This window comes from Eulemur rufifrons, chromosome 3 (assembly GCF_041146395.1).
Source record: "Eulemur rufifrons isolate Redbay chromosome 3, OSU_ERuf_1, whole genome shotgun sequence".
In the NCBI taxonomy this organism is placed as follows: domain Eukaryota; kingdom Metazoa; phylum Chordata; class Mammalia; order Primates; family Lemuridae; genus Eulemur; species Eulemur rufifrons.
Window position 1 is genome coordinate 46268568 of NC_090985.1, and position 27496 is coordinate 46296063.

The 27496-nt window shown below is 35.2% G+C and overlaps 1 protein-coding gene across 1 annotated transcript in view; it reads left to right on the forward strand.

The window, feature by feature from the left end:
- Window positions 1-26426, forward strand: part of EIF3H (eukaryotic translation initiation factor 3 subunit H) — a 95136-nt gene extending 68710 nt beyond the window's left edge. Inside the window, exons 3-8 of the mRNA XM_069466065.1 lie at window positions 12252-12419; window positions 13955-14054; window positions 15208-15357; window positions 22606-22726; window positions 24753-24885; window positions 26157-26426. Coding sequence (XP_069322166.1) covers window positions 12252-12419; window positions 13955-14054; window positions 15208-15357; window positions 22606-22726; window positions 24753-24885; window positions 26157-26254 — 770 coding nt within the window. The 3' untranslated portion in view covers window positions 26255-26426. The remainder of the gene's footprint in view (window positions 1-12251; window positions 12420-13954; window positions 14055-15207; window positions 15358-22605; window positions 22727-24752; window positions 24886-26156) is intronic.
- Window positions 26427-27496: the final 1070 nt, after the last annotated feature.

The following is a 27496-nucleotide window of genomic DNA, read 5'->3' on the forward strand; positions in this document are numbered from 1 at the left end:
AACCTCTTGTGTCTTCTCCGTCCTATGCTGGACAGCACCTATGAGGTCTGGCACAAATTAGAGCTCAGAATAAATACTTTTTCACGTGAATATGTGAAGTAATGATCTATGAATTCACTGTTTCAGATTTTTCTTTCCCCAAATATAAGGAGGAAGCATGTAAGCCATTTAATGCCTTTATCTAACTGAGTATCATAATCTTTTCTGCAAGGAAAAGATATATATCTTTTGAGGGTTCGGGGAAGGAAAGTTTTGTTTTGTGATGTTACCTGGTTTGAAAGTGCTTTGAAATATTGCAAATACTCTGATTAAACTTAGTTCTTTATGCACATATTGTTCTGCCTTTGGTACATTTTCAAAAGCCTCTCAGGATACACTGCTGGCTTAGTATCAGTGGATGCTGCATCAAGGGACAGTTTTTTTGGGAGGGACAAATGATCTGAAACAAGTTTATGGAAAGTAAAACAAAGATACTTCTTCCCTAGATAGTTATTTATGCTTCCCTAGATATTTATTTATTTATAGTTGTACAGTTTATTTCTATCAGTGTAGCCCATAGAAGTTAATTCTATTTTAAACATCTGGCAGGGGCCTGTCTGCCAATTGTGGAAGAAAATTATTTGGTCTGTTTTGCAACCTTCCAACATCTTTCTATAGTAATTTTCTTGCCTTTCAGTAATTTTTACTTCCCCCCATACACTGTATTTCATATTCCTTTTTAATTCAAGAGGTTTCTTCATAGAAAAGTATTATCATAAGCTTCAGATTACATAATGACAATTTATCAGACAAGTTTCAGTAATAACTTTGAGGGATCTGTGTGTAAAATCTACAAAATATAACAGGATTGAGTTCCTTGAGGATGGTCTTTAATGTATGATTAGTCCTTAATGTGTGATTATAGAGGTATCTACCTCTAAAGTACTTTTCTAATATAGAATAATACTTATCCTAAGGGTATTTTAATAATGTGATGTTTTGTTAGAGACTAACTTTTCCCCAAAATTATAAATGTGTGTTTTTCTCAAATATGGAAGGCTCCAGTCATATTAGCTGGTGGGTAAGGGCACATGTTTTTCTCTTGTCCACGTTGAGAAATACTAGTCTGAATCACAGAGTAGCAAGGTGAAGCCTCCAGCCAGCTTTCCCCATCATGCACTTCCTGTTCTTGGTAGGACAAAAGCAAAGGTAAAAGTGACATTCATTTGGCTCTCCTGCTGAAAGCTGGAGTTTTCTCTGAACCTTTGGCCTGGTGTTTGTACTCTTCCTAGTGGTGTATCTTTGGTGATCTCAGTGCCGATTTGTGCTACTTTTGTGGCTGCCTCAGAACTGAATTGATTGCTGCCTTTACACCTCGTCTCTCCCCGGCTTTCTCCTCACATGTATATTATATACTGAGGAATGGAAGTTCCATGAGAGCCAGGAGCACATTCTACTGCATTTCAGTACCTATTACCCTCTTTTGGCTCTTGAGCCCCTTTGAGAATTTGGTGAAAGCTTTGGACCCTCACTCCACAAAAGTGCATATGCTTATGATTTGGGGAATTTCACAGATGTTTTGAAATTTCTGGGTGAGGATTCTTGGGCTAGATACTGTCTTCTATAAGGAGATCTCAACAGGAAATGTAACATAGCCTCTTTTAAAAATAAGCCGTAGGTTTCTAACCTCAGATAACTTCATGAACTGCTAAGATTTCTGCTTGATCAGTTTTCTCAACTTGGAACTCTTTCTTATCCTATAAAAATGTTCAGAAGAAGTAGAGTGTGTAGGGAAAGTTGTGGAGACCAGAAAGTGTGGATGGAGTATGTAGTTATAAATACTTCTATTTTTCTGATTTAACTAAACCACAGGAAATTATTTGCCCTTCCTAACCTTTTCCATAACTCCTGTCACTTTCCATTCTTGCCAGAGTGTCCTTTTTTAGGTTGCAGTTAAGAATACTCTTCAAAAATTATATCCTTCAGGCTTTCTTTTATAGCATCTTTAATATGATTTTTAAATAATACATCACACGGATGTTTAAAGGTAAAGGAAACTTATCTTTGGACAGTTAAGGTTGCTGGAGTGGACGATCCTACTAAGCAACACATGCTCATTATAAAGCTGTTTGCTGTATCTAATTGAATTTAGCTACTTCACTTGAGTGGGCAGTATTTCCAGATGGCCTTTTCCCAGTCCCCTGTGTAAGCTGGCACTGCTGCTCACTCCTCCTTCCCATCCCCAACCCCGTTCTCAGTTTTTTGTTTAAAGTCACCTGTTGGGGAGGGGGCAGGGAACTTATTTCCTCTCTTTGGAAGAGTTATAAATGGAATCAGGAGATAGAACCTTATATAGTACAATGCAATTATATTGTTATATACACAGTAATAATAGAACACCCAAGATTACCTTTTCTTGAAATCTAATTTCTGTAGCTTGTCTCTTTCTTTATTGAATCTGTTCTTTATTATACAGAATATAATTAGCTTATAGCTTTAGTATCTAAGAAGTATTTTTCCTTTTGTAATCCTTTCTCATGGTAGATTGTTTTGATCATACTCCTGTTTGTACATGTGAACTCTGTTTCATAAAATGAATGTTACAGATTCATACTTTCTTTTTTTTTTTTTTAGTTGGCACATACAATCTTCAATCCCCTTCCCCATTTTTCTGATTTCCCCCTACCCCCAATGTGAAGATGAAAACTGTGGAGTTTATACAACACTTAGCAACCAAGTTAATCAAACCTAGTACTCCTTAAACAGTTCGTTTGACCCAGGGAAGTACCATATTCTCTGAATTCTAAATAACATTTCTGAATAATAGGTTATAGTGATAACCTCTTGAAGTCTTCCGGAGGTTATTCAGTTCACCAAGCTCTTATGAGTGATTTCATTTAATCTTAACTGCCTTATGAAGTAGATGCTATCCCCCACCCCTGTTTTTTTTTTTGTTGTTGTTGTTGTTATTATTTTTGTTGTTGTTGTTGTTGTTATTTTGTTGTTGTTGTTGTTTTTATTTTTATTTTTATTTTTTTTGCATCGGAGGGGAGGAGACCAGTCTGTGTAATCCAGTCTGCATAATTTGTTGTAGGACACACAACTAATGTGTGGTCAAGATGTTATTAAGATAGGGTTAGTTGCTTTAGATTCTGAATAGTCTAGTACCCTATCCTATTCTCTGCTTCCACAATTTAGGAGCACAAGTACCCAGGTTATGGGTGACCATGGGAAAGATATTCTGTTGGTATGTATGTATGTATGTATGCATGTACTTCTTTAACATTACATGTATTGGACAATTCTTTTGCCAAAAAACATGAGAAAATAATGGTAAGAATAAGTAAGAAAGCAAAAATCTGCAGTGATTTCACTCTCTGGAGAACTGTTGCCATTACCATTTTAGCATATTTCTTTCTAGTTTTCTCCTTAGGAGGAGGGAGCAACTCAAGTTGTTCACATATTGGCATTTATATGGTATATAGCAATAGTTTTATATTCTGCTTTTTTTTCCTCATAGCCTCTCATGAGCATTTTCCCATGCCATTTACATTTTTTAGAAATGTTCTAAATGATTTTTGCCTTGGAGAAGATAGATTCCACTCAGAAGGTAGATAGATGACTATGAACTGAGAGAGGGCGAAGTAGTCAAGACTGATGACTGAGTATCCTCTTAAAGAGGGAGAAAATACAGAAATAGTAGACTTGGAGGGTGGGTTGATAAAGTCAGTGTATACATTTATAGTGTGTGCTACCTCTGGGACTTCTCCCTGAAAATGCTCATTAAGCAAAGAGCCGTCTGGGCTTGGAGGTAAATTCTTAAATTGCCATCATCAAATGGTTGGAAGTTGAAACTATTATTTTCCAGGTGAGGAAATTAAGGCCCAGAGAGACAAATGTGTTAACTACCATCAGTTCATTGGACAGTCATATTGAAGAAGTCATCTTTTGCAAGATGAGGTCACTATAGCTTTATCAGGCACCTAGCGCAAGAAGTACCCAGTAACTGGTTTTAGAATGAATAAAGTGAAGTGATCCTATGGATTATTTGTCACCAGACTGTTATATGTACACTGCAAAGAGTGCCTCCAAAAAGTGATCATTTGTTCTTTTTTGAATATTTAGTGCTTACTACTGATGTATTCCATTCTGTTTTTAACAACTGAAGTTTGAAATTGACAGATTCTTACAGAGTGAAACTTAATTCATTTTGTTAGCTCTTCTTTTTTTTTTTTTTTTTTTGCTATCTTGTACACACTGTTTTTTGTGTTTTGAAAAGTACTCCTGAGGTCATTTTCTCCTTGTTTTACATTAAAAACCCAAATTTATAGGAAAGGCAAATTAATCATGATATTTCTATTAAAGAAATGTCTTCTGCTTCTCAAAAAGTTGCAGGATAGTTTTCACTTCCGCCTCACATGAAAATTTCATTTTAGGATTAAATACTAGGGAAAGTTTTACCTACTTGAGATGTGATATTTTTCACTCTTTGGATAATGTGAACAGCCTTGTTTCCCTTTTTCTTTGATTTGATTCATAGACAAATTTGTACATTTTAACCAAAATACCTATGGCCTGATTCACTTTGTTCATATCTCTGCCTCACCTTCATTCTTTATTTTCTATATTCTAATTTAGACTTTTCCTACTCTTGAGATTACTGATTATTTTGTGTGGTTTAATGCAAGATACTTCAAGTACTTTGTGAACAGGGCAGAACATATATATAATTTTATTATATGTATGTATTTTACATACGTATTATATATATAAATTTTCCTAGTAGTTGTGACATTTTCTAGTACATTAACACCAGTCACATGTCTTGGATATATTCCATTCTTTTGGAATATTTTCAGCACCTAACTTTGTGTCAGCATTAATGTAGTACCTCATATATAGCTATAAATATGACAGGTGTTACTTGTCCTTATGAAGGAGCCTATTACATAGTGTGAAAAAAATTGTTTTTTCCTGAACCCAGAGAGTCTCATTTGGTCTTCTAACGTACTATCCTCTTAACTGTAGCAAGAGGTAGCAATATTCTTTATGTGAGAATTCTTTGTGGTGACGGGGGTCTAGGCCCCTGGGCCCATCCAGGTGAATTCACTTTGTATAAACAGATCTCAGATGACATACAATTAACTTACTATTGGCTCTTTATCATCTACTTATGTGTATGTGTTTTCATGACCAAGGGCATAAATGCATATGCATTTTAAATTCTCATAACCTCAAAGAAGTAATATATCTTGTTTTTGTTTCATGTTTTGGTTAAGAAGATAATAATGTAGATTTGTTACAGGTTGTACTTGTTATTTTCTGTGAAGAATTCAGTTTATTTCATAGAGGACTTCTTGAGACACATTAAAATCTTTCTAAAAACCTGATTTACAATAATTTTCAAGACTCTTATTAGGTTTAAAAGATTAAATGGAGCAACCACACACATTCCCATTCCTCTATCTCCAGCTTGGCATTCAAAATATTTTGTCAGAATTCATAATACTTTAAAGAAGAAATTAAACCACCCAGAATAAATGAACTATTTAAAAATATTTCTGTAAAATTATTAAGAAATTATTATTATTAGGGCATTATTTTTATTTCTTTTTAAATAAAACAAATTCATTCCTAGGTAGAGTAGAATTTTTATTGGACACTTTACTGTGAAAATGAACTGTTACCAAAATTCTTAAGCAGCAGCAGAGATGGTATTAATAACAGATGTATTAATTGAAAAAAGGAATGAATATGTGATACAAACTGGGTGAAGAGAATGTGGAAATTTTAAGAAATCTGCGTACCTCCATAATTCTCTCCACCCAAAGTAGATTCTTATTTAATTCTTTTTTCAAATGCACATTCTGCTTGCTTAAATCTACATCTGCTGCTAGCTTTGAACATTGCCTGAAACGTATGTGCGGCTTGGCAAAAAGTCTCATATGAAGAGGAAAGCACGGAATAAAGTTTGTCTTGCTAAATAATGGCGCAGAGCCTTCACAGTTCACAGCCTGTGAGTGCTCACTGGTGTTGCATAGTGCAGCTGGGAAAGAGGCCTGTAATTATTTTCTTAAAAGGCCTACTTTGGTTAGCACTCATGCCAGAACAGATAGGACATTTTTATGCATTCCACTTCCCTGTCATAGTTGTTGAAATCATTGGTTTGATTCAGGGAAATTGTGGGGTTTTGTTTGTTTGCTTGCTTTTTAAGCCATTTGCATCTCCTGATTGAGTTTAGTTTCTTTGCTGCAAAGAGCATATACTAGATCTGGTCTCTGTCTGTTCCCTTACTTGATGAATTTGTGCAGGTCATCTTTGATCTGAGCCAGTATTTAGTTACAAAGTAGTCTTGGCACAAATCTCAAATAGTAACATGGAATACAATGTTTTAGGAGTTTGATTACATATTTATGATAAGTATCAACTTTGGCATTTAAAAATCTTTGATGGTAGTTTTATTACTTAAAAGCTTTCTGGTAGTGCTAAATTATTGGTTAATTTAGTGATCAAACACATACAAGCTGTGGTTTCTGAAAACCTAGAAATTTGTTGTATACTTCTGTTGTATCTGTGTGCAGTGCTTCATTGATTCAGAAATAATTTACTTGAAATTTCACCAGTAAGAAGCAATGAAGTTCTCTAAGTGGGTGGTTGCCTTGGCTTTGGAGTCAGATAGTCCCAACTCAAACTGAAGTTGAAGCTATGGTAAACAGCTTTTGTAAAAGGATTTCAATAATCATGATTAGCTCATTAGAGTTATTGTGAGGAATATAGATAACATATGTAGACCACTTAGCAGGAAGTCTGACATAATAAGTGCTCACTAAGTGCTAGTTTCTTTCCTTGTGCTTAGCTCTACTCTTTTCCTCCAAGCTGTATCTATGTTTATTTCAAAAATAATGTAATTATAATTAAATTATTTGGGTTTATATGATAAAATAGCAAATCATTAAATATTAGACAGTACATCCTTAAATTATTTTTAAGTTTAGATTACTTTGCCCATTAAGAGTTCCCTAATAACACCTCTGTAAAAGCACTTTTTCTTAATCTGCCAGAAAGATCTTGAGTTTTCGATTTTGAGTATGCCACAGCTTTAATTTCCTACTTTGAGCTCATCCCGTGGTAATTCTGTGTTCTTGTTTTTCAGTCAGAAATTGTATTTCACGAGGGCTCGCTTAAAATAATAAAATAAAAAAGATGATTTTAAAAGTGAGGGTGAAGAATTGAAGGTGAAAAGAAAGTTGGTTAATTCTACTGAACTGAAAAGCTTCTATTCCATCATCCTTCCCAGTGATCTTCAGGAGTACTCAAATCTCATGGTCTTGTGTGCCAGTGTAACTCCAGATGTAATATTTAAATGTAAGACAACATATAATTTTCAGTATTTTCATAGTTGAAGATGAAACAAGAGAAAGCCCAACCAATGTGATTGATTTTTGAAAGAAATAGTTATTGGGCTCTTTGCCTCAGTTAAGACAGTTTTAGCTCTAGGCACTTTAAAATTGACTGTTTTGCAAAGAGGATATCTGGAAAAAGTGAATATGAATATACTGGTGCCAAACTTCGAACGGTTAAGTCAGTAAAGCAGGCTTTCCTTTGCTTGGGAGAGGCTTAACCAATTAAGGTAATCATAGAAGTTGAAGGGATTTATAAAACTAGTTCATTTTTATAATCCTTCCAAATTTTGTAGCACCACCTAAACTGCATTTAAGTGCAGCTTTTTGTATTAGTAATGTAAGTCAGCTTCATAGTAACTACCAATTTGCCTTTGAAATTCATTTGTTGTGTACTGCTTTTCTTCAGTGAGTAGAGTGTTTGTTTTTTGAACTAAGAATGCCTAAAAGATTCTTTCCCCTTCAAGAGGATTTTCCTCTTGCCATTCGTCTTTGGGAAGTTCCCCAGGAATATTTAGCCATTAACTCAAAAATGAATGTTATTGGTTGAAATTGCTGCATTGGCTTCTGTTAAATATGAGAATTTTAGAACAAAAAATGGAAGCGTGTCTAACCCTTGGACCAACTCTGCAGAGTTGCCAATGAGTGCTTGTTTCTCTATTGGTCTGCATTAATTCAGCAATAGGCAGTTAGGGTACTTTATGTCAAGGAGCCTCCTTTTTTCTTTTTCTTTTCTTTCTTTTTTTTTTTTGAGACAGAATCTCTCTCTGTCACCCTGGCTAGAGTGCTGTGGTGTCAGCCTAGCTCATAGCAACCTCAGATTCCTGGGCTCTAGTGATCCTCCTGCCTCAGCTTCCTGAGTAGCTGAGACTAGAGGCATGCACCACCACACCCAGCCAATTTTTCTATTTTTAGTAGAGACTGGGTCTCACTGTTGCTCAGGCTAGTCTCGAACTCCTTACGTCAAGTGATCCTCCCACCTTGGCCTCCTAGAGTGCTAGGATCACACGCATGAGCCACCATGCCCTCCTTTTTTCTTTCCTTTGTCCTTTTTCCTTTGGTTTTCTGACTGTTTCTCTTCTTTCCGAGGTGTGAGCCATTCCCTAGATAGGGTGAACCTTTTTTCTATCTTTTATATCCTCCTTTTAAAACTCCAGCCAGAAAAATGAGACCAGCTGCATTGAGAAGTCAGGTCAATTCGCCAGAGCCTATGGGCTGTTGACATGGCAGCATCATCATGGGCCACTTCCAGATTTCATGAGGCCCCTCCTCTCCTTCTATTACCTAAGCCTTGAGCTAAATCGGGCCTCTTGTGCTCGCCTTACCTGATCAACCCCAGTATATATCCTTAGGGAGACTAGCATAGCCACAAAATTAAGGACATCCACCTGGAAGATTAGAATCTACAATGAACATTTCTTATTTCCTGTGTAAACTTACTACCATGTCACCATTTCACGATTTTCCCCTTGTCTCTACCTAGGCCAGAGGGGCATTTAGGTGTCAGCTAGTGTGGCAGCTCAGCTCAGTTGATTGATGGCGGGTGCCAGGAACATGGTTTTGAGACAGTTGAGGGGGATAGTATGTTGTTCATTTCTTATTCCTACTGAGGTTTACCAGGAAGTTTTGCAAGGGCTGGTATTGTACTTTTTGAAAATTTGGATTGGGAGGAGGAGGAGGAAAAATTGTGTGAGTGTAGGGAGATGAGGATCATATGTCTATATCAACATTAGAATGAGGACACAGATTCTAAACATCTGCAGAGATAAAGCAGTTTATGTGGCTGTGAGTTGTGTCTTTTGCTCCTTGGCTTATATATAATGGAAAAATCACCTTTTTTATTTTATTAAATCAAAAAGTGACCTCTTTAAAACTGTACATTTATTGGAGCATCACAAGTCCTTTTAGATCCTTTCTTTTTCTCTGTGATGCCTCTGACAGGGCACCTTTTTTTTTTTTTTTTTAATATTGTGTTTATTTTTTTAATTTTTAAAATTGGAGTGATAAGTTCAAACGAAGACAGACAGTGTCCTGGAACTTGTACATAGATTAGGCCCAGCACATACTTTGTTATGTAATAGTGAAATTCCAGTGCACTGTAAAAAAAAAAGTGATTTTATTAATTGACCCATCATTGCTCTTAGCCCTTTATTTTTATATATATATATATATATATATATATATGTATATAAGATATGCAGGTGATATGAAAACTTTTAAGACTCATAAACAATTTTATCTGAAATCTTGTGAAATCTGTTATGTCATTTTTTAAGCTATAGAAGAGGAAAATGGAAATGCTCCCCTTGTTCCTCCCACTAACACGGAAGCCGATCTCCCTACTTTGCAGTCTCCAGAAATACATACATTGGAGCAGTAGGTGTCTCCACATCGCTGTAGGCCTCACCCTTGACTCTCTTCTCTAGTTTAGAGAAACACTTCATTTTCATTCTTACCCTTATTGGAGGGGCTGCAAAGTAGGTAAGACTGTGTAAAGAAGGCATATAGAGGTTTGCTACACATCTTGAACTTTTTAACCTCTTGTATCCTGAAAATGCTATTATAAAATCTATTGTAGTCAGGCTATTTGAGGGGAGACTTAGCAAGATGACAGTGTTTTTCAGAGAAGTGTATTTTTATTTTAAATCATAATGCATGCTGAAGGCCCTTCTTAAGCTAATAGAAAAATCACTTAATCGTAAGTATATCTAATGAACAATGTGGAGTCACAGCATTTTGACTGGGATTGAGCTCTCAGATCTCTTTGGAGATGGGAAAATTAAACCTCAGAGAAGGATCATTAGCTGGACAGCAAGATCTGTGCGAGGGAAATCTTAGAGCTGGCATGAGAACCCATATCTCTAGATTCCAAGTTTTTTCTTCTTTTCTACTGTTGCAAGTTGGTAGAGTCTAACCTCTGCTTATAATTTTGCTAAATTGTACACCAACATGTTTTTTAAATACTGATTTTTTTAAAAATTGTTCTGTAAAATCTCGTTTATACTATCAGTTGCTTGGTAATCTCATCTCCTCTTCCCTTTCCTTTTAATAAATAGCAAATTTAGTGTGGCTCCTGTTTTGCTTATGATATTGGGACTTTTTGTAAATTAAATTTGATTAAAATATATTAGTCAAAACAGTGATTTTACTTCAATTTAAAAGAATTATTGAATTTTAAGGCAGAAAGAGATTGTAGCAATGATTCTGTCCTACTCCCAAATTTATGTGGTTGATATGAATCTATTAAACTAGCTGGGGGAGGTGAGATTCTCTTATATGCCAGGGGGATAAAATATTAAGATAAAAGATAATTGACATAAGATTATCATTAATTTTATACTGCTTCTTCAGGCTATCATTGTATATAAAATAGGTTTCAAAGGTATTTTTAATAGTGGTTTAGAATATACCACGTGGCTTTGTTTTCACATTTTATTCATAAATCTACAGAAACACTGGTTTGGTTTATCTGGTATATTTAGTATAACCCTCTTCCCCCTACCCTTAAAAACACACAACAAAAGAAACAATACTAGCCAAACCACCTCTCTGTTAACACTTTTTTCTTTCTACAAATGAATGAGCCCACATTCAAAACAGAGTCATTTAAACTGATATATATCTTGACAGTATTGCATTTTTGCCATGGGCTTAAGAAGGACCCTCCAGATAGTGGTAAAGGAGCTTTGAGGTTCTTCAACTTTTCTGCGTAGCTAAAGAAAGCCTCCGAAAACACATAATTAGTAGTTGATCAGTTTTGGCTGTCAGTTTTTAGCATGAGAAATATAACCTTCCTTGGAATAAGCAGGTTGATGTTGTCTTTGCCTAGTAACAAGTGTTGAAAAATAAGACTGTGTCCATCTGAGGAAGGTTTATATACTTGTGATCCTGAGTCTTGTTTGCTTTGTAAAACCACAGTGCTATAACCAAAAGAATGACACACATATAACTTTGTTTGAGTTTTGAAAATGAAATGGTTAGGTTCCGAGTTAGGCAAATATGTATACTCAACATAGTCATACATTCATTATGATAGAAATAAATAGCTTGGATATTATGTTGATTATAGTTTTCTCCTGTATTTGCTATACATTGGGCTATATCGCTTTAAAATGACATTTATTATATTGTCAGTTTGCACCTATTTTTCTAATGCTGCTTTAACTTAATAATATATATTGTAGTCATTAATTTGACAAAAGTAAAAGTCATTAAACCTTTTCATTCCATACATGGTGACTAAAATATAGCACTATTCTAATGAAAAAATAGTGTCTGTTACTTAACACTAAGGAACACACAGACAAGAAAAAAGAATTCTTTTTCAAATTTAGCATATGCAGCAGGGGGCACCAGATGAAGGCAAAAATGAATTCTTCTATTTTAAATCAGCTCCAGCCTGTATCCTGTTCATGTATAAGTAATGTAGTTAATTGTTTCCCCTTAACTTTTCTTGATGGTTTTAACTTCTCAATTCTAAAAACTGTGTTGAAGAAGAGATTGATAACAAATGAAACTACTTATAACCAACCAGTTTTGCAATTATAAAATTTTTCCTTAAACATTTACTGTTTTTAAAAAGAGTGGAAACTACATTTAATAATTTCTTGCTTAGAACAAGGCATTAATATTATGTGTTTAATGCATTTTCTATAAAATGTTTTTTTTCAGTAAGGAAAAAAGGAATGCCCACATGATTTGAAAGCTTAATTTTGTTTTCTTTATATGTGAACTAAATGGATTTTAAATCTGGAAACCTGTTCCTTATAGCTACTAGTTATGTAGAAATTGGTTTCCAAAAAGACTTGTTTTTAATATTGGTACCATCATTAAATAGTTTTTTCTTTTGTTCCCCTTCTCTCCATCATCCAGTCCAGTATCAGATGGAAATGATGCGGAGCCTTCGCCATGTAAACATCGATCATCTTCACGTGGGCTGGTACCAGTCCACATACTATGGCTCATTCGTCACCCGGGCGCTCCTGGATTCTCAGTTCAGTTACCAACATGCCATTGAAGAATCTGTCGTTCTCATTTATGGTTAGTAGGAGGTTCCTTTATTATTCTTTTCTTCTCTTAATATTATTACTACTATTTTTGCTTTCTGCCTTTTTTTTTTTTTTTTTTTTGCCTCCTAAGAGCAGCCTGGCAGGCCTTCTCAAGTAAATACCAACCCTGTTTCTGTAGTAGCCTTAGCAGCAGCTAAGTCTAGACAGGGTTTCCTTCTTTCTGTTTATTTTTCTTGCTATCAGAGCCCTGATGTGTACATTTTGGAATGCTGGAGTAGCTGCTTCATTTTTATTCCTCCATCTCCCCTCCCTCATTGAAGGAGCTGGTGGAACTAGACCAGATGTCTAACAAACCCCGATTGCTAGAGTGTCTGGCTCTGTACGTGACTGACCAATCATAATACAGCGTGCCAAGTTTTTTTTATACCTCTGACAGCAGCGTACAAAACCTGGACTGTTTCTTAGCACAAAGATTTTTTTCTTTTCGGCCTATTTAATGGTGTTTCCTCAAGCTCTCCAGACCAGATGTTCTGTGCTGTATCAGAACTGTAGGCAATTTAACAGCTTTATAGCCTTCCCCCTCCCAAAACACTCACAGTTTGCCATATCTGGCAGACTTGCATATAGTTTCCAGCTGAGAAGTAAATGTAACGTCCTGAGTATCTGTCAGAAAAAATACTAATGAATACGATCAATCTTATGAGCTGCCCCAAAATTGTTTCAGTATGTTAACAATTGGATTACAGTAAAGAACAAGTTGTTAAAGTGTACTTATATTGGCTGGAAACATTGCATCATCAGACCTTGATGAATTTTCCACTTGTTTCAATCTATTTTGGTTTTCATTTTATCACCTATTGCTAAAAGTTTCACTGTGTTAAGTTTCAGACAACATGAATGTTAACACAGGTTTTAGGCGAATATTGGCATGCCAGAGCCGTTATCATGCTGCAAGTGCTAAGCTCCCTTACTCATGGAGTGTTTAAGCAGTTAGTTTTGACAAAATTAGGTTCTCTAAAACTAAAAAGACACTTTTGTGATAGCAGTTTCACTTTAGTGGTTTTGTTTTTGGAATCTGTATTAACTAAGAAATGAGAACATTGATTATTAGGACAGATAAATTTTGTTTGCAGGGCTATTTATTTTAAGTTAGTTGACTGAAGAATTATACAAATATGCAGTGAATTTTCATGTTTACTATTCATCAATATTTTCCTCCTAATTATACAAGATGTATAGAACATGTGATATATTTAATTTTCAGCAAGTTTACTAGTTCTTGCTAAGGAATGGATTTGAATATATCTTAGTTTTGTATCTAAACTTTTTATTTTAGGGAGGAAGTTGTTCTACCTATTATAAGTAGGATTGTGAGATCCCTACATTTTTGCTTCTTGTTTGCTATAATGGTTTAAATCTGCTTCACGTTGTGTTCTGGTTATTTATTTTGATCTTTATTTTGCAAAGATTGTGAGATATGTAACAGAATGTGCCTAGAACTAATGTCATTTGAGCACTGGTAGTGACAACATTCTGAGTAATTTCTTTCTCTTTTCCTTATTTGAGATCCCATAAAAACTGCCCAAGGGTCTCTCTCACTAAAGGCATACAGACTGACTCCTAAACTGATGGAAGTTTGTAAAGAGAAGGATTTTTCCCCTGAAGCGTAAGTGTTTGAGGGCCTATGAGGCATATGGTAAAGGGTTTGGGTATTTTTCTTTTAAGATTTTTGTTTGCCACATTTATTGAATCCTCAGTGTAGTGTGGTAATGCTTTTGCCATGTTGACTATAGAAGTTTTATGCATGCCGAGTGCCACTTGCTTTCTTCCTTTCCATGTTTAAATTATTCTTTAGGGAATGTCTCGTTTGTTGTTCTTACCAAGGGTGAATTCAGTTAGAGTGGGAATTAGCTACCAGATTTGAAGAAATAAATGATTGAATAAAAGGAGATGGAAAGAGTGATCAGCGGCTGTCAAATTGTGTAATAAGTCGGACCGGCTGTGAGCTGTATGTCTTATTTTCTGAGCCCCTGTTCTTAAGGCGTGGGAGTGGGAGGAGATATAAACATTTTAAGGATTCAAAAAATGTGACATATTGGAAATTTTATAGGTGACAGGTATGCAGAGATTAACTGATAGGGCTGTTTTGGGATCCTATTTAGTGGTATTGGAATATTTACATTTTTAAAAAATTTTAAATATTTAGAATTCTTCTGTTAACTATACAAATTTTTATTTCTTATTAAAGCAGAGTTAGGGCTTTGACTTCATGTAGGACAGTTCATCTCAATTTTTCCATATGACGCCTAAAAACTTAAGGTGCATAGAAACCATGAGCTGTGTCCTTGCTGTGTTCTGAACTGTTACGTGGAGTCTAGTGTTCTGCTACTTGTTGATCTCTTTAGTTCAGTAGGCTTTTAAAATGAACTTTCCAAGAAACAGAGTAGTATTTCTGTTTTCTAGCTATTTATTTTAAATTAAGTTTTAGATGTAGGTTGTATAGCATAACTTATTGTGACATTTATATTTTACTATCAATGAAATTTAAAAGATACCTGATTACAAAGAATGTATAGTCTCTCTTGCCAGGAATCTTATTTTCTGGGCTTTAGCTCAAATTCAGATCATTTTCAGAGTTACTCAAATCACTCGACTTATGCTTGACTTTGTAAAACTCTAGTTTCTCTCTCCCCCCTTTTAAGAGTGCTAATGAAAGAAAGATCCTGGAGAGGGCCTGTAATTAGGCAAAATGTATGAAATAGTCAATTTAACACTTGCTTCGGACCATCAGACTAAAGTATTTTTAACATGCATCACAGATTGAAAAAAGCAAATATCACCTTTGAGCACATGTTTGAAGAAGTGCCGATTGTAATTAAAAATTCACATCTGATCAACGTCCTAATGTGGGAACTCGAAAAGAAGTCAGCTGTGGCAGATAAACATGAATTGCTCAGTCTTGCTAGCAGGTAAGTGGCCCTGCCTAATGAAAAGTCCCTTTATTAGAACTTTCTGCAAAAGATTTTTTTTCCCCATAGACTTTACCTGTGAAACAAGAAAATTACTTAAGGACATTTTGAGGTTGCTAAGATGTATGTAACATGTAGTATTTGGTCCTGTTAAGATCTCAGGAAAAAAATGCCAAATTGATGAAGTAAAACAAAGCATTTTTTGAATACTAATTGCTCCTATTAGAAGAACCCTCTTCAGCCTTCTTTGCTTTATCATTTGTGCTTTGATATGTAAATGCCTACAGGGGAAGACTTTCTTATTTGGCTCAGTTTTATTTCTTGTACACTATCCTGAGAGGCTTATGGTATTATGTCTGGATATTTAATAATGCTCAGGAGAACAGAAATACTACTTTTTTTTGTTTTGTTTTAACCAGTTAACACTTGCCTTTGTTCAGATGCAGGCTCTGTCAGTAGTAAACTTCTAGTTGTTTGAGTTTTTAACTAAAACTGGCATTTTCTAAACCTGACACTGGCTTTTGCTATCTTAGACAGTTGGTGACAGGATGTCCTCCCACGTAACTGCTTTAGCTATCTAGTTGCTAAGATAATGTTTATTATATTGGTATTATAAAATACTGACTGAGGTATTCTAAACCAGATTGTTTCCTTCATGAAATAAATGTTGATTTTGTCCCTACTGATTACTCTTAACAGAAATGTTAACAGAGTCATAAATATATGTGCTCCTCTATGCCCTTTAAGCTTTATGTTAGTGATTTTGTATAAGGGGCTGGGGGAGGGCAGGAGGCTAGCAGCAAACTTGTAGAATGAAAGTAAATAGACAGAGTAGGTAGTCAATCAATACATGTTTATTGGCTGAAAGAAACAAGGTGTGTTTTCTTAAGGAACCAGTTTGGAGCAGAAGCTCAATTACTTATCAGATTTCTAGTTATCCTAGATAAAAGCTTGTAAAAAAGAAGATACAGAATTTGTACTTCCTCAACATAAGCCAAATGAGATGAGATGAACCCAGAAAGACCAGAGACCCTGATGTTCTTCTCCGTGCTCTGGCATGGATAGGAGTGTGGTTGAAGTGCCACCTTTCATTGCATTAGTCCGTCACAAAGACCACTAGAAAGTCTTCACGGGCTGGGAGATGGAAACTGAATATAAATGGAGTGCTAAGTGACACAGCCAGGTTGCAAGGCTAATTTGGCACCAAGAGTGTACTGTTTGACTGCAAACATATATTCATAAAAGTCTTTTAATTTGTCTATTTTAGAAGGTCATATTTTTCTTTATTGCTTTTACAAACACTCTCAGCGCACCTGTATTTAAAGCATTGCACTAAGAACCTTTTTCAGCATGCAGGGTTACAATTTGATGTATTAAGTATATAGTTATGTAATTATTTTAAATTTACTACATGAAAGCTTTTGCTTATATAATTTATGTCTTCCCCTTTTCCCAGGCTTCCTTTATTGAGCATACAAAACAAATGTAGCCATTATAGTGCTTTCACATTACCAATGAGCTGGTCTATAATGTCCGTTTGTCCAAGCACCATTTATTATATAATGGCTGAGAAAATGTTCCCAGCTTACTGTAGCAACTAAGAGCTAGACAAACATTTTATTATAGTTTTTGTCTTCTGTATTTTTATTTTTATGTGAAAGAGAAAGAAAGGCCTTTGCTTTCCATGTGAAATTATTTAAAGGGTAAATTGGTGTTTCTGTTGGGGGAAAAAAAAAAGGAAGCAACCTTGAAGCAGTGCTTGTACTGTTGGACTATTACATTGAACCAAATTGCTAATATTGTTATTTTGAGAGACTGAAATATACCTTTTGAACATCTCAGTTTTTAATTTCTAACATCAGTAGTGTGATGATGGTAATCAGATCAGTTGCCATAAAAAAAAGTTTTTGTAAGAAACCTCATCAGAAATCATTCTTACACAGCTACATAAACATTTTGTGTGATATTCCCTTTTACAATCTATATGTGGGTAGCAGTTCTTTAATTTACTTGATAAATATACTCTATACTCTGAATAAAATATACTGTATTCTCTTATGTTAAAAATACTCTAATTTTTAATTTTAATTTTATTAGATGGAAATTCTAGTTATGGTTATTCCATAGTAGCCTTTATTAATTTTTAAACATCTATTATATAAGCCTTCAGCTTTTAACACATGAAAAACAATTTTGTTTTTATTTCTTCTTTTTAAAAAGTAAGCTAAGAGTGGGCATCATCCATTAAGGATAGTAAGCATAAACTGATACTGTAGCCAGAGCAGACTTAACACTCTATGTCTTGGTTCACATCTGTTTAAGTTATCTGTTTTAAGTTCTTTGTTTCCTGGGCAATAAAAGAAAAGGCTATAGTATTGAAACTCCTAACAGTAAGTCCATGTTTCAGTATTCTAGTTGAACTTGTACTGAAAAGACCCCCACAAAATTGCTCTTGGTAGTGGTTCTGATTTTCTGTGAATGTTATTTATGAAATATTTTGGTATTGTTAATTCCTGGTGCCCTTCAGGCCTGTACAAGCACAGATTTTTGAGTTTTTCTGATTGGTTAGGTTTCTGAAGAGCATTATTATAATATAAATATTATGAAATCCTTGAAGTCCACGTATTTGTGCTTGTGGCAGTGTTCTTTCACTATAATATTATGCAGTACATAATATTAGTACTTTATATTAAAGACATTTTTGTGTGGAGAAGGAAGAGGGTCTATTTTAGTAGTAATTTTCTTATTGCTAAAATCAGTGTAGTCAGCCTTCAAGATTTAAGGTCTGGGTACAAATACTAGGCTTTTCTCTGCATATGGCAGCACCTCTCCTTTGTGTTTTCCAGTGTCACTGGTCTCCTGGTAACCTCCCAGCCACAGGATTGGTGGTGATCTTCCCTTTCTCTGATTTCCTTTTGTGCTTACTGACATACATGACTTACTTAACAACTGTCCATGTAGTTAATGGAGTTTCTTATACTTAACTTAGCTCTTTGGGCCTCAATTCATTCAGTAGTGAAAATGATCCGTCCCCTGATGTCAATCCCTGCCTGTCCTCTTGCCTTCTCTGGACCTAAGTTAATCATTTCCCTCCTTCCTCATGGATTTTCAGTTCCTCTCTATACCACTGGTTCTTTTTTGTTATCTTTATAGACTTGTTTTTCCCATTAAATAAAAATTTTTTAAATGTTCAACTCTTCAGACAAAAGAATCATGCAACAAACACCCACCTATAAACCTTTTACCCAGATTCACCAATTGTATACCTTGCCACATTTGCGCCCACTCTCTTTCTATTTATGTACATAGGCACATATTTTTTCCCCCTGAACCATTTGAAAGTGAATTATTGATAGGACTTTCAACCCCTAAATACTTCAGTAGATATCTCCTAAAAATAAGAACATTTAAACTGTTTAAGTCCCGCTATCTTAAAAAGAAATAAACTTACAAAAAGAATACCTTTTGACCTCATGCCATCATTATTCCTCTTTTCAGCTTCTGCTGCATTTTTTGTTTTATAGTCAGGCTTCTTGACAGAATTTTCTACATGTCATTATCTATATTTCCTCATTTCCCATTTATCCCCAGCACTTTGCAGTGTTCCATCCATTGTATGTTGTTCAACCTCTCACCAAAGTCACAAGAATTCTTTGTCACTATATCACTGGATGTTATAGATTTTTCAGCATTTAATACAGTTGATAACCCCTTCTTTCTGAAATTTTTTCTTTCTTTAGCATTTGTAAAACTATAGCTCTTCTGAGTTACTTCTCATTCTCCACAGTGAACTCTCTTTTGCTTATCTCTAAACATCAGTGTTCCTCACTGTCTTTTCTTGGGGTCATTTTGTCTTACATGATTTTTGCTTCCTTAGGCCAGGGCCTCATTATTTCTCTTCTTGATTATTTTCATAGTCTCCTAACTTCCTGCTTTTAACCTTTTCCTTTTTCAAAGGATAAATTGTAATGAATGATCTTGCTAAATGCAAATTGGATGCTAATGTGACTGCTTTGCTTAAAATCTTTGGCTCATTCCCAGTGTCCATAGAATAGAATTAAAACTTATAGTCCGAGTTTCCAAGAGTCTTTTCCCGGTGACTGTTGCCTGCCTCTTCAGTGTCATATAGCTCTTTTTCACAGTCTTGCCCTTCTCCTTTGCTCCTGGTATACTGAATTATTTGCAGTTCTTTAAATGTATCAGTTTTCATGCCAAGGTCTCTGAACATGCTGCCCAGTATCTGCAGTCTCTTTTTCTACCTTCCTTGTCTGACTACCTCCAACTCCTCCTCAAAAACTGAAAATTCATTCATCGGATAGTCTGGGGAGGTTTCACCTGATCCTACCAGACTATCCTTTATGCTTCTTTTGTATGTCTGTTATAGCATTTACCACCACTACATTGTATTTATCTATTTGCATTCCTCTCTTCTCACTAGAATGTGTTGAGTACAAGATTATCTTATATAGCTTAATCCTTAGCATCTAAGAGGGTGATTAGCAAAGTATGTACCAAGTTATTTGTGTCAAAAGAATGAATGTGAGGTGCAGTATTGTTAAACTTTATTCCTGAGGTTATCCATGGGTCTGGACATTTGATTAGCTACTGGAAAAAAATCACTTTAATTCTTCATCTTGTACCATATGTTCAAACACTTAAGTCTGAGTGAATTAAAATCAAACTGTTAAGAAATTAGAAGAAAACAGAGGCAAATGCTTATCTGGTTTCCAGAGAAGAAAAACTGTTTTAAAAACAAATCAAAAAATTATAATGGAATAAGATAAATATGAAATAAGATTTAATATGAAAGAAGCACTTGATTCTTGGACAGTTGAAGTCATTAGGCTAAGTTACTGGGCCAAAGTTATCTAGGTAGTACCAGACTGGGATTAAAAGATACATCTATTTACCACATGCGTACACACACGCCTGTCCTATGTTCTTTCCATTATTTGAGAGAGAGCCAAAACTTTATAATTTTCTCGGGTTGCAAATGGAATCCATATTTTAATTGGATTTATTTTCATTTATTTCCAGTATTCCCAACCTGTTTCTTTCTCAGTCTTTCTCTTCTCTGTAAATCTAGTAACCAACCAGTTGGCTGCTCACGCCAGAAAACTGAGAGTCACCCTTGATTCCTCTCTCTTACCCGTGTTAAATAAAGATTGCCAGATCTGCCCCAGAAGAGCTCTCAGTTTTGCTCACTTTTCTCCATACTTACTGCCACCGTCCTAGTTCAAAGCCACCACTGTTTCTCTCTGGTATATCACAATAGATTCTTGAAGGAAGGGGTGAAGTTTTTAAAATAGAGTTAAAAATTGACCATGTTAATGATTTTAAAGTGTATAATTCAGTAGTTTTTAGTGTAGTCACAATATTGTGCAACCATTATGAATTCTAGAACATGATCATCACTGCAGACAGAAACCCTATTAAACAGTCATTCGCTGATCCCCCATTCCCTGGCAACCACTAGTTACTTTCTGTCTCTGTGGATTTGCCTGTTCTAGATATTTCATAAAGTAGGATCCTACATTAAGTAGGCTTTTGTGTCTGGCTTCTTTATTTAATGTTTTCTTCTTTGCATAATGTTTTCCACGTTCATCTGTGATGTAGCATATGTCAGTTCTTAATTCTTTTAATGCCTGAATGATATTCTGTTGTATGGATATACCACAATTTGTTTATCCATTCATTGTCTGATGGTTATTTGGGTTGTTTCTACCTTTTGGTTATTATGAATAATGTAGCTATTAACATGCATGTACAAGTTTTTGTGTGAACATATATTTTCAGTTCTCTTGGGTATATACATAGGAGTGTAATTGCTGGGTCATATTATAACTCTCTTCAGCTTTTTGAGGAGCCACCAAACTATTTTCCACAGCAGTTCCATCATTTTACATTCCAACCTCACTGTATGAGTGTTTCAGTTTCTCTACCTCCCTGGCAGCACAGCACAGTAGACTCTTAACTGATCTCGTGGTTCTGCTCTCCAATCTGTCTGCATAGCAATAGAGTGACCATTTTAAAATTTAAGCCAAAACATGTCACAAACATGCACAATTCCAGGACATCGTTCATGTTGGAGTTGAGAGGTCTCATTCACACACACTACATTGTTTGGGGGAGTTGTGTGGTGCTAATGGGCTTCCTTAACCTAATCACTGTGCTCCAGCTATGCCAGGCCTCTTCTTTTTATCAAATCTGCCCAGTTCTTGCCCATCTCAGGCCTTCAGCACTTGTACTTTCTTTTGCCTGGAATACTTTTTGCATGGCTGACTCCTAATCTTTCGCTTTCAGCCTGTCATCTCCTCAAAGAGATACTCTGACCATGCTATCCAAAGTAAATGTCTTTTCTCTTCCCTCTTCCCTCCCTTCTCCCATTCCTAATCGGTTATAAGCTCATTGACGACAGAGACCATGTATGTCTCATTCACTGTTGTCTTCCTGTTTCCTGATACTGAGGCTGGCACATAATAGGAGTTTAGTAAATATCTGTTTCAAATTAATAAATGGGTAACTACTAGTAGTTGTTAGCTAGCTATTTTTAGAATATATATGTATAGTAGCTGTCCAGGCTTTACCATGGCAGAAGACAGTTGCAGGCAGAAATCAGTGAATATGGTGGTTACTGTATCAATCATTAACATCACTTTATAAAGAGAGTTTAAGTAACTGAGCTGTAATAGAAATTTCTGGAGAAAAGAAGTATGAAAGACTGTACAACAGATTAAAGGAAAGGAGCCTCTTCATCTGGCTTTGCAGAATAAATGCTGTTGTTAAACCTTCTAGATAGAGAAATCATATTCCTGAAGTCTTAATCTGTTTGCATGGTTCTTGCCTATGACTACTGATTTAAAGGCTCTGCAGCACATTTTCAGGGGTCGAGGTGGGAGTTGTTAGGGAAAAGGGTTCTGAAGTACTGAACTTACGTTAAACTTGGTTTTAAAAAAATATAAATGTCTCACTAGGTATGTTTAACAGTTCCTACTCTAACATACCTATGTTCTCACAATAAGAAACTGAGCTATTTCAGATATCCCTGAAATTATAATTGTGTGTGTGTGATAGGGAAAGTTTAATAACAAGCCGACTCAGACACTTTCCTCTACCCTTGCTTTTGTGCATATCTGTGCTCTCATTCTTTTAGCATAAAGATCAAGTTCATGTCTCAGAAGTGTTCAGAGCAGTGACAGAGCCATAACTTCAAGTAAGACATGTCTGTATATTTACTTTACATTTCAGCAATCATTTGGGGAAGAATCTACAGTTGCTGATGGACAGAGTGGATGATATGAGCCAAGATATAGTTAAATATAACACATACATGAGGAATACTAGTAAACAGCAGCAGCAGAAACATCAGGTTGGTATTATGGAAAAATTCAACATTCTTTTCTAAGTATGATACTTCAAGAGTTATCTTCAAAATGATGTAAATTATCTTTGGTAAAGCATTGACCATTAGCTAGTAACTCTATATCATATTTTAAAGATTATTTTTTATATAGTATGTTCCTAATATATTATTTACATGATATATTTAAAAGTATATGTGTTAAAGAGAGCCCTGGTTTATTAAGCTCAGAGTATAATGCCAAGGTTATGCAAATAAGAGATACATTTATTGAGAAAATCAGAGGCAAAGAGATTCCAGAGTGTCACAGCTCATTTCTTTACTAACTGTAATTGGTTTGGTAGGGGCTCACTGCAGCATAGTTAGCAATCTTCAATTCATTTAAAAAATTGAGCAATTGTGATTAAGAGCAAGCAATTTTGATAGGAAATAATAGACCAACTGCTGTGAAGTAAATAGTATAATACAGACAGAAACCCTAGAATTACCTGAGTATTCTCATGTGCACATATATGCTGCTATGGCCATTTAACCCTTTTCTTATTCGTGTTGCTTCAAGGCCACGCGATTTTCACAGTTCCCGAAATGTTGTTTTGGACTATATTGCTCTAAAATGTTCTTAACATTTGATTCATAGATAAGTTGATTCCAGAATGTTTATCTGTGAAAGTAGCATTTGTATATGACACTCTGTGTTCATTAAAATGTACTTTAATGTATATTTAATGTACTTTAAATATAGATTTCTAAGTACAACTGATTCTGAGAATATTGTATTTTTTAAAAAATTTTAATATCAGAGTTCATACATAGTATATGCTGAAATTTAAAATACTTTGTTTCTACCACACTTAGAATTGAGATAACATATATAAATAGTGTGTTTTTTAACTGAAAAGATGGTGGTGGTTATAAATTGCTGATCAACTAGTGGTGGTTACAAATCTCTGATAAACTGAGGGGGAAAAAACCTTCCCAGTTTGATTTCAGTCTCTTGCTGGTTCTTCCTGTAGGTAAAGGACTTGCTTAGAGTATAAAATTGAATATCTGTCACCTATGAGACAATTGGTTCTGGAAACCAATCTTACAGATATCTTTCAGAGTTTAATATGTCTTAAAATTCCTCATGTGACATTTCTTCATACTTACCAGCAGCATTCGTACCTTTTGTAGATTTGTCTTACTTTTACTGTCATACCCCATAATGAGTACAGAAATCTTTGCAAAGCGAGTGACCCCGCTTTTTTAGGAAGAAGTACCATTTCCATTGATCTTCATAGGAATCCAAGAATAAAATTTTTACTAGTCCACCTTGGTTTCTCATTACCTGACATTTTAAAGGCATGTGTGTGTTTTATTTCCTTCACTGTTTTGAACAATCTACAGCTATTAGCTCTTACTGTAATTGTTGATCTACCAAGTTTATAGTTGATCTATACCTTTTTATATGTGTATCCCTCCCTTCTCTTCAGAGAGTCAAAAATTGAGAGTATTTGAATCCAGAGTTTGAGAACATTTGAAGCATTATCTGAGTATCCATCCTTAGCTAAAGTGCTGATCTGTTAAGAATAGTAATAATTGCAAACACAGCAGTAATAACATTGATATTGTAATTTAGGTTAGTAGGGATAAAGTTGAAAATTCCCAATGTGGTAGTTCATTGGTTAGTTATTAAAGTTAGGGTCAATCATTTACTACCACATTTTCATAAAAGGTAAAATTACTCTCTTTCACTCACTAATCATCAGCTTCTTTGTCTTTTAAGGATACTGTTACTTAACATAATCAGTTTTGTTTTCTGAATCATTAGTATAGGCTTAAGAGCTCAGAGTGACACTAGAGTTTACAACAAAGGAATTTTCTTCTCCTGTTGCCATATTTAGCTTCTTAGAAGCAAGTTACCAAATGTTACCATTGATAAAACTGAGATTAGAATTCAGAGCAATGGGGTTTTGCTGGTTGCACAAGCAAGGAAGGTCTTTCTTTCTCCTCAGATAGAGAAAAATCACCAAATCATTTTCCCTTGGAATTTTAGTATCAGCAGCGTCGCCAGCAGGAGAATATGCAGCGTCAGAGCCGAGGAGAACCCCCACTCCCTGAGGAAGACCTGTCCAAACTCTTCAAACCACTGCAGCCTCCTGCCAGGATGGATTCATTGCTCATTGCAGGTATTGTTAGCCAGTGCCAAACCTGGCTGGTTTTCTCTGTTGTTTAGGAAGAAGAAGGCAATGATGAAATTTACAAACAGAAAAAGATGCCATAAAAGCTAGTATATTTTAAATGGTTAGAGGCTGAATTTGAATCTAGCACCTGTAATTTCTGAAATTTAAGAATTTTTAAGTCTTTGTTATTTCTTGGGTCCTTTCACTGCTTTACTCTGTGAGTATCTAAACATTTTTGAGATGACATTATAAACTTTCTAAAACGGAAAGGTTTTATTTGAGTTATCTTTCATGGAAGCTGAGAAACAGATGTTTACAATCTTAATGCAAAAGATCATTTTTATAAAGCTCAGGCCCCTTACTTTTTCCTCTTCTAGCCCTGCACTGTACAGTGGGTACTTGAATTAATTCAAGAAAATATTTCCCTTACTTTGGCTTAAATTTTGGCAATAACACGAGTATAATTCTGGATGAACCTTCTCAGGGTATACTTAACATTTAACACCACCTTTGAGCAGTAGAGATCCTGTGTCCTATGTTAGGACTTGATTTTGAATATATAACATTCATGCTTTTATTTGGCCATAATCTTATTTCTGTAGAAATGTTAAATGCTATTTGATTCAATTGGCTAGTTGTGAGAGGTTTTATTAAAGTGAAAATCCTACTTAAAGAAAAGCTAATCTTCTGCAATTTCTTATTTCTATTGATATATTTTTAGTGTGTGTGGGGAACATCCAAATTTTTAAAAACTTTCTAGTACACACATAAATTAAATTTGGGAAACTGAGACATAATTCCTTTCTTAAGGTCCAATAACACTTAGCATTTCCAAAAGCACAGTGTGAAAACTACTATAGTAGCTCACATCTGGGTCAGGTGGGTCTGGTTGGATTACAGTTCTGTGATTTTATCTTTTATATCTCCTTTCTACCCTGTTAAGGTGAGCTAGTGATATTTTCTTAGTACAGTGTTGGTCTGATCTGCATAGTCGTTACATTTTGATTGACAACTAATATGTCCTTAGGGCTTTTTAAAAGTAGTTTTTCTTCATTCTGCATGTAGTCAAGAGTAGAAGATAACTTATTTTCAAAAGAACTTCCATTCGTTATCCCTTATGGAAAAACAGACTTAATTCTTATAAACTCTTGATTCAAAACAAAACAAAATACTGGTGGTTCTTAATTATGTTGGTTTTCTTGTTTGACTAGTATTCTGGGTCATTTTACAATTTGTGGAACATTATGACTCTCTTTTTCTCTTTTTGAAATGCACAGGCCAGATTAACACTTACTGCCAGAACATCAAGGAGTTCACTGCCCAAAACTTAGGCAAACTCTTCATGGCCCAGGCTCTTCAAGAATACAACAACTAAGGCAAGGAAGTTTCCAGAAAAGAAGTTAACATGGACTCTTCAGATCACACCAGGGCCTCTCTTGGAAGAAATATATTTGCATATTGAAAATAAGAGAGGATTCCTTTAGTATCATTGCCTTTTTTGGCTGTAACATCTTTCTAGCCAATAATAAAATAAAACAAAATTTTGACTGCTAGTTCGTTTGGTTTTAGATGTATTTTATCTTTCTTATTTTTGGTTTTTTTATACTTGTTTCCAAAAGATAAAACAACATTTGACCAGAAGTTTCAGCAGACTCGGAAGTATAGGCTTCACCACCTTTACAACCTCTCAGGTGCCACATTTCAGACATATGTTCCAGTGCTGCTTATCCCGACTCTTGATCTGGAGGCCGTGGTACCTACTATGAATTTTTGTGTTTCATTGCTCCCAAATGAGCACCGCTGAAGCCCAGACTTCATGTACTTGCCCACGCACCCCTCGTCCTCAGGCTTGGAATCTCTTGGCCTCCTTTTCATTCCTTCAGTTGATGATCAACAGTCCCCATACTCAGGCCACTGGACACAGGAATTTTTTAAAAAGATAATTCATTAGATGATCATATTTCATATGAAAGTGAAATTAATTTTGTTTATATTGTTTTATTTAGGACTTCATGTTTGTTGTTCCAAACTATGAAAATAACATTTCTGCTAACAGCAAGTGTTGTGAGTAGAGAAGGAGGAATTGGGAGAATAGTAGTACATTGGTATATATATATATATATTTTTTTTTTTTTTTTCCTTTTAGATTTTTTTTCTTTTAACCTGCGTTGCTCAAGAAAGGAAAAATATATTTTAATAATTTTATATTTGAAATATTATCAAAGATTTGACTATTTAACACCAAAATTAGTGACATCTCCCAGCTGATAGAGACTCTTAGATGGTGATCTCCTAGGAAGATTATCAAAAAAGGGGATGGGTAAATGGTCAGGAGAGTTGAGAAATCCATTTTTTTGACAACATTGTTTTAGAGGCATCAAGCAGCCGGGTTGAAACGTAGCTCTTCCCCTTTCGTGTGTTCTTAGGCAAGTGACTTAACCTCCCTGGGCCTCGCTTTCACCATCCAGATGAGATAAGAAATGAGAACAGGTGTTTTACCTTACGAGGTGGTTGTGAGTGTGGAAAAAGTTCATTAGGGATTGGGGTAAAGCACGCAGAGCAGTGGTTGGTATACAGCCGCCACTCATCGTATTTATGATGGGTGATGCATTCTAGG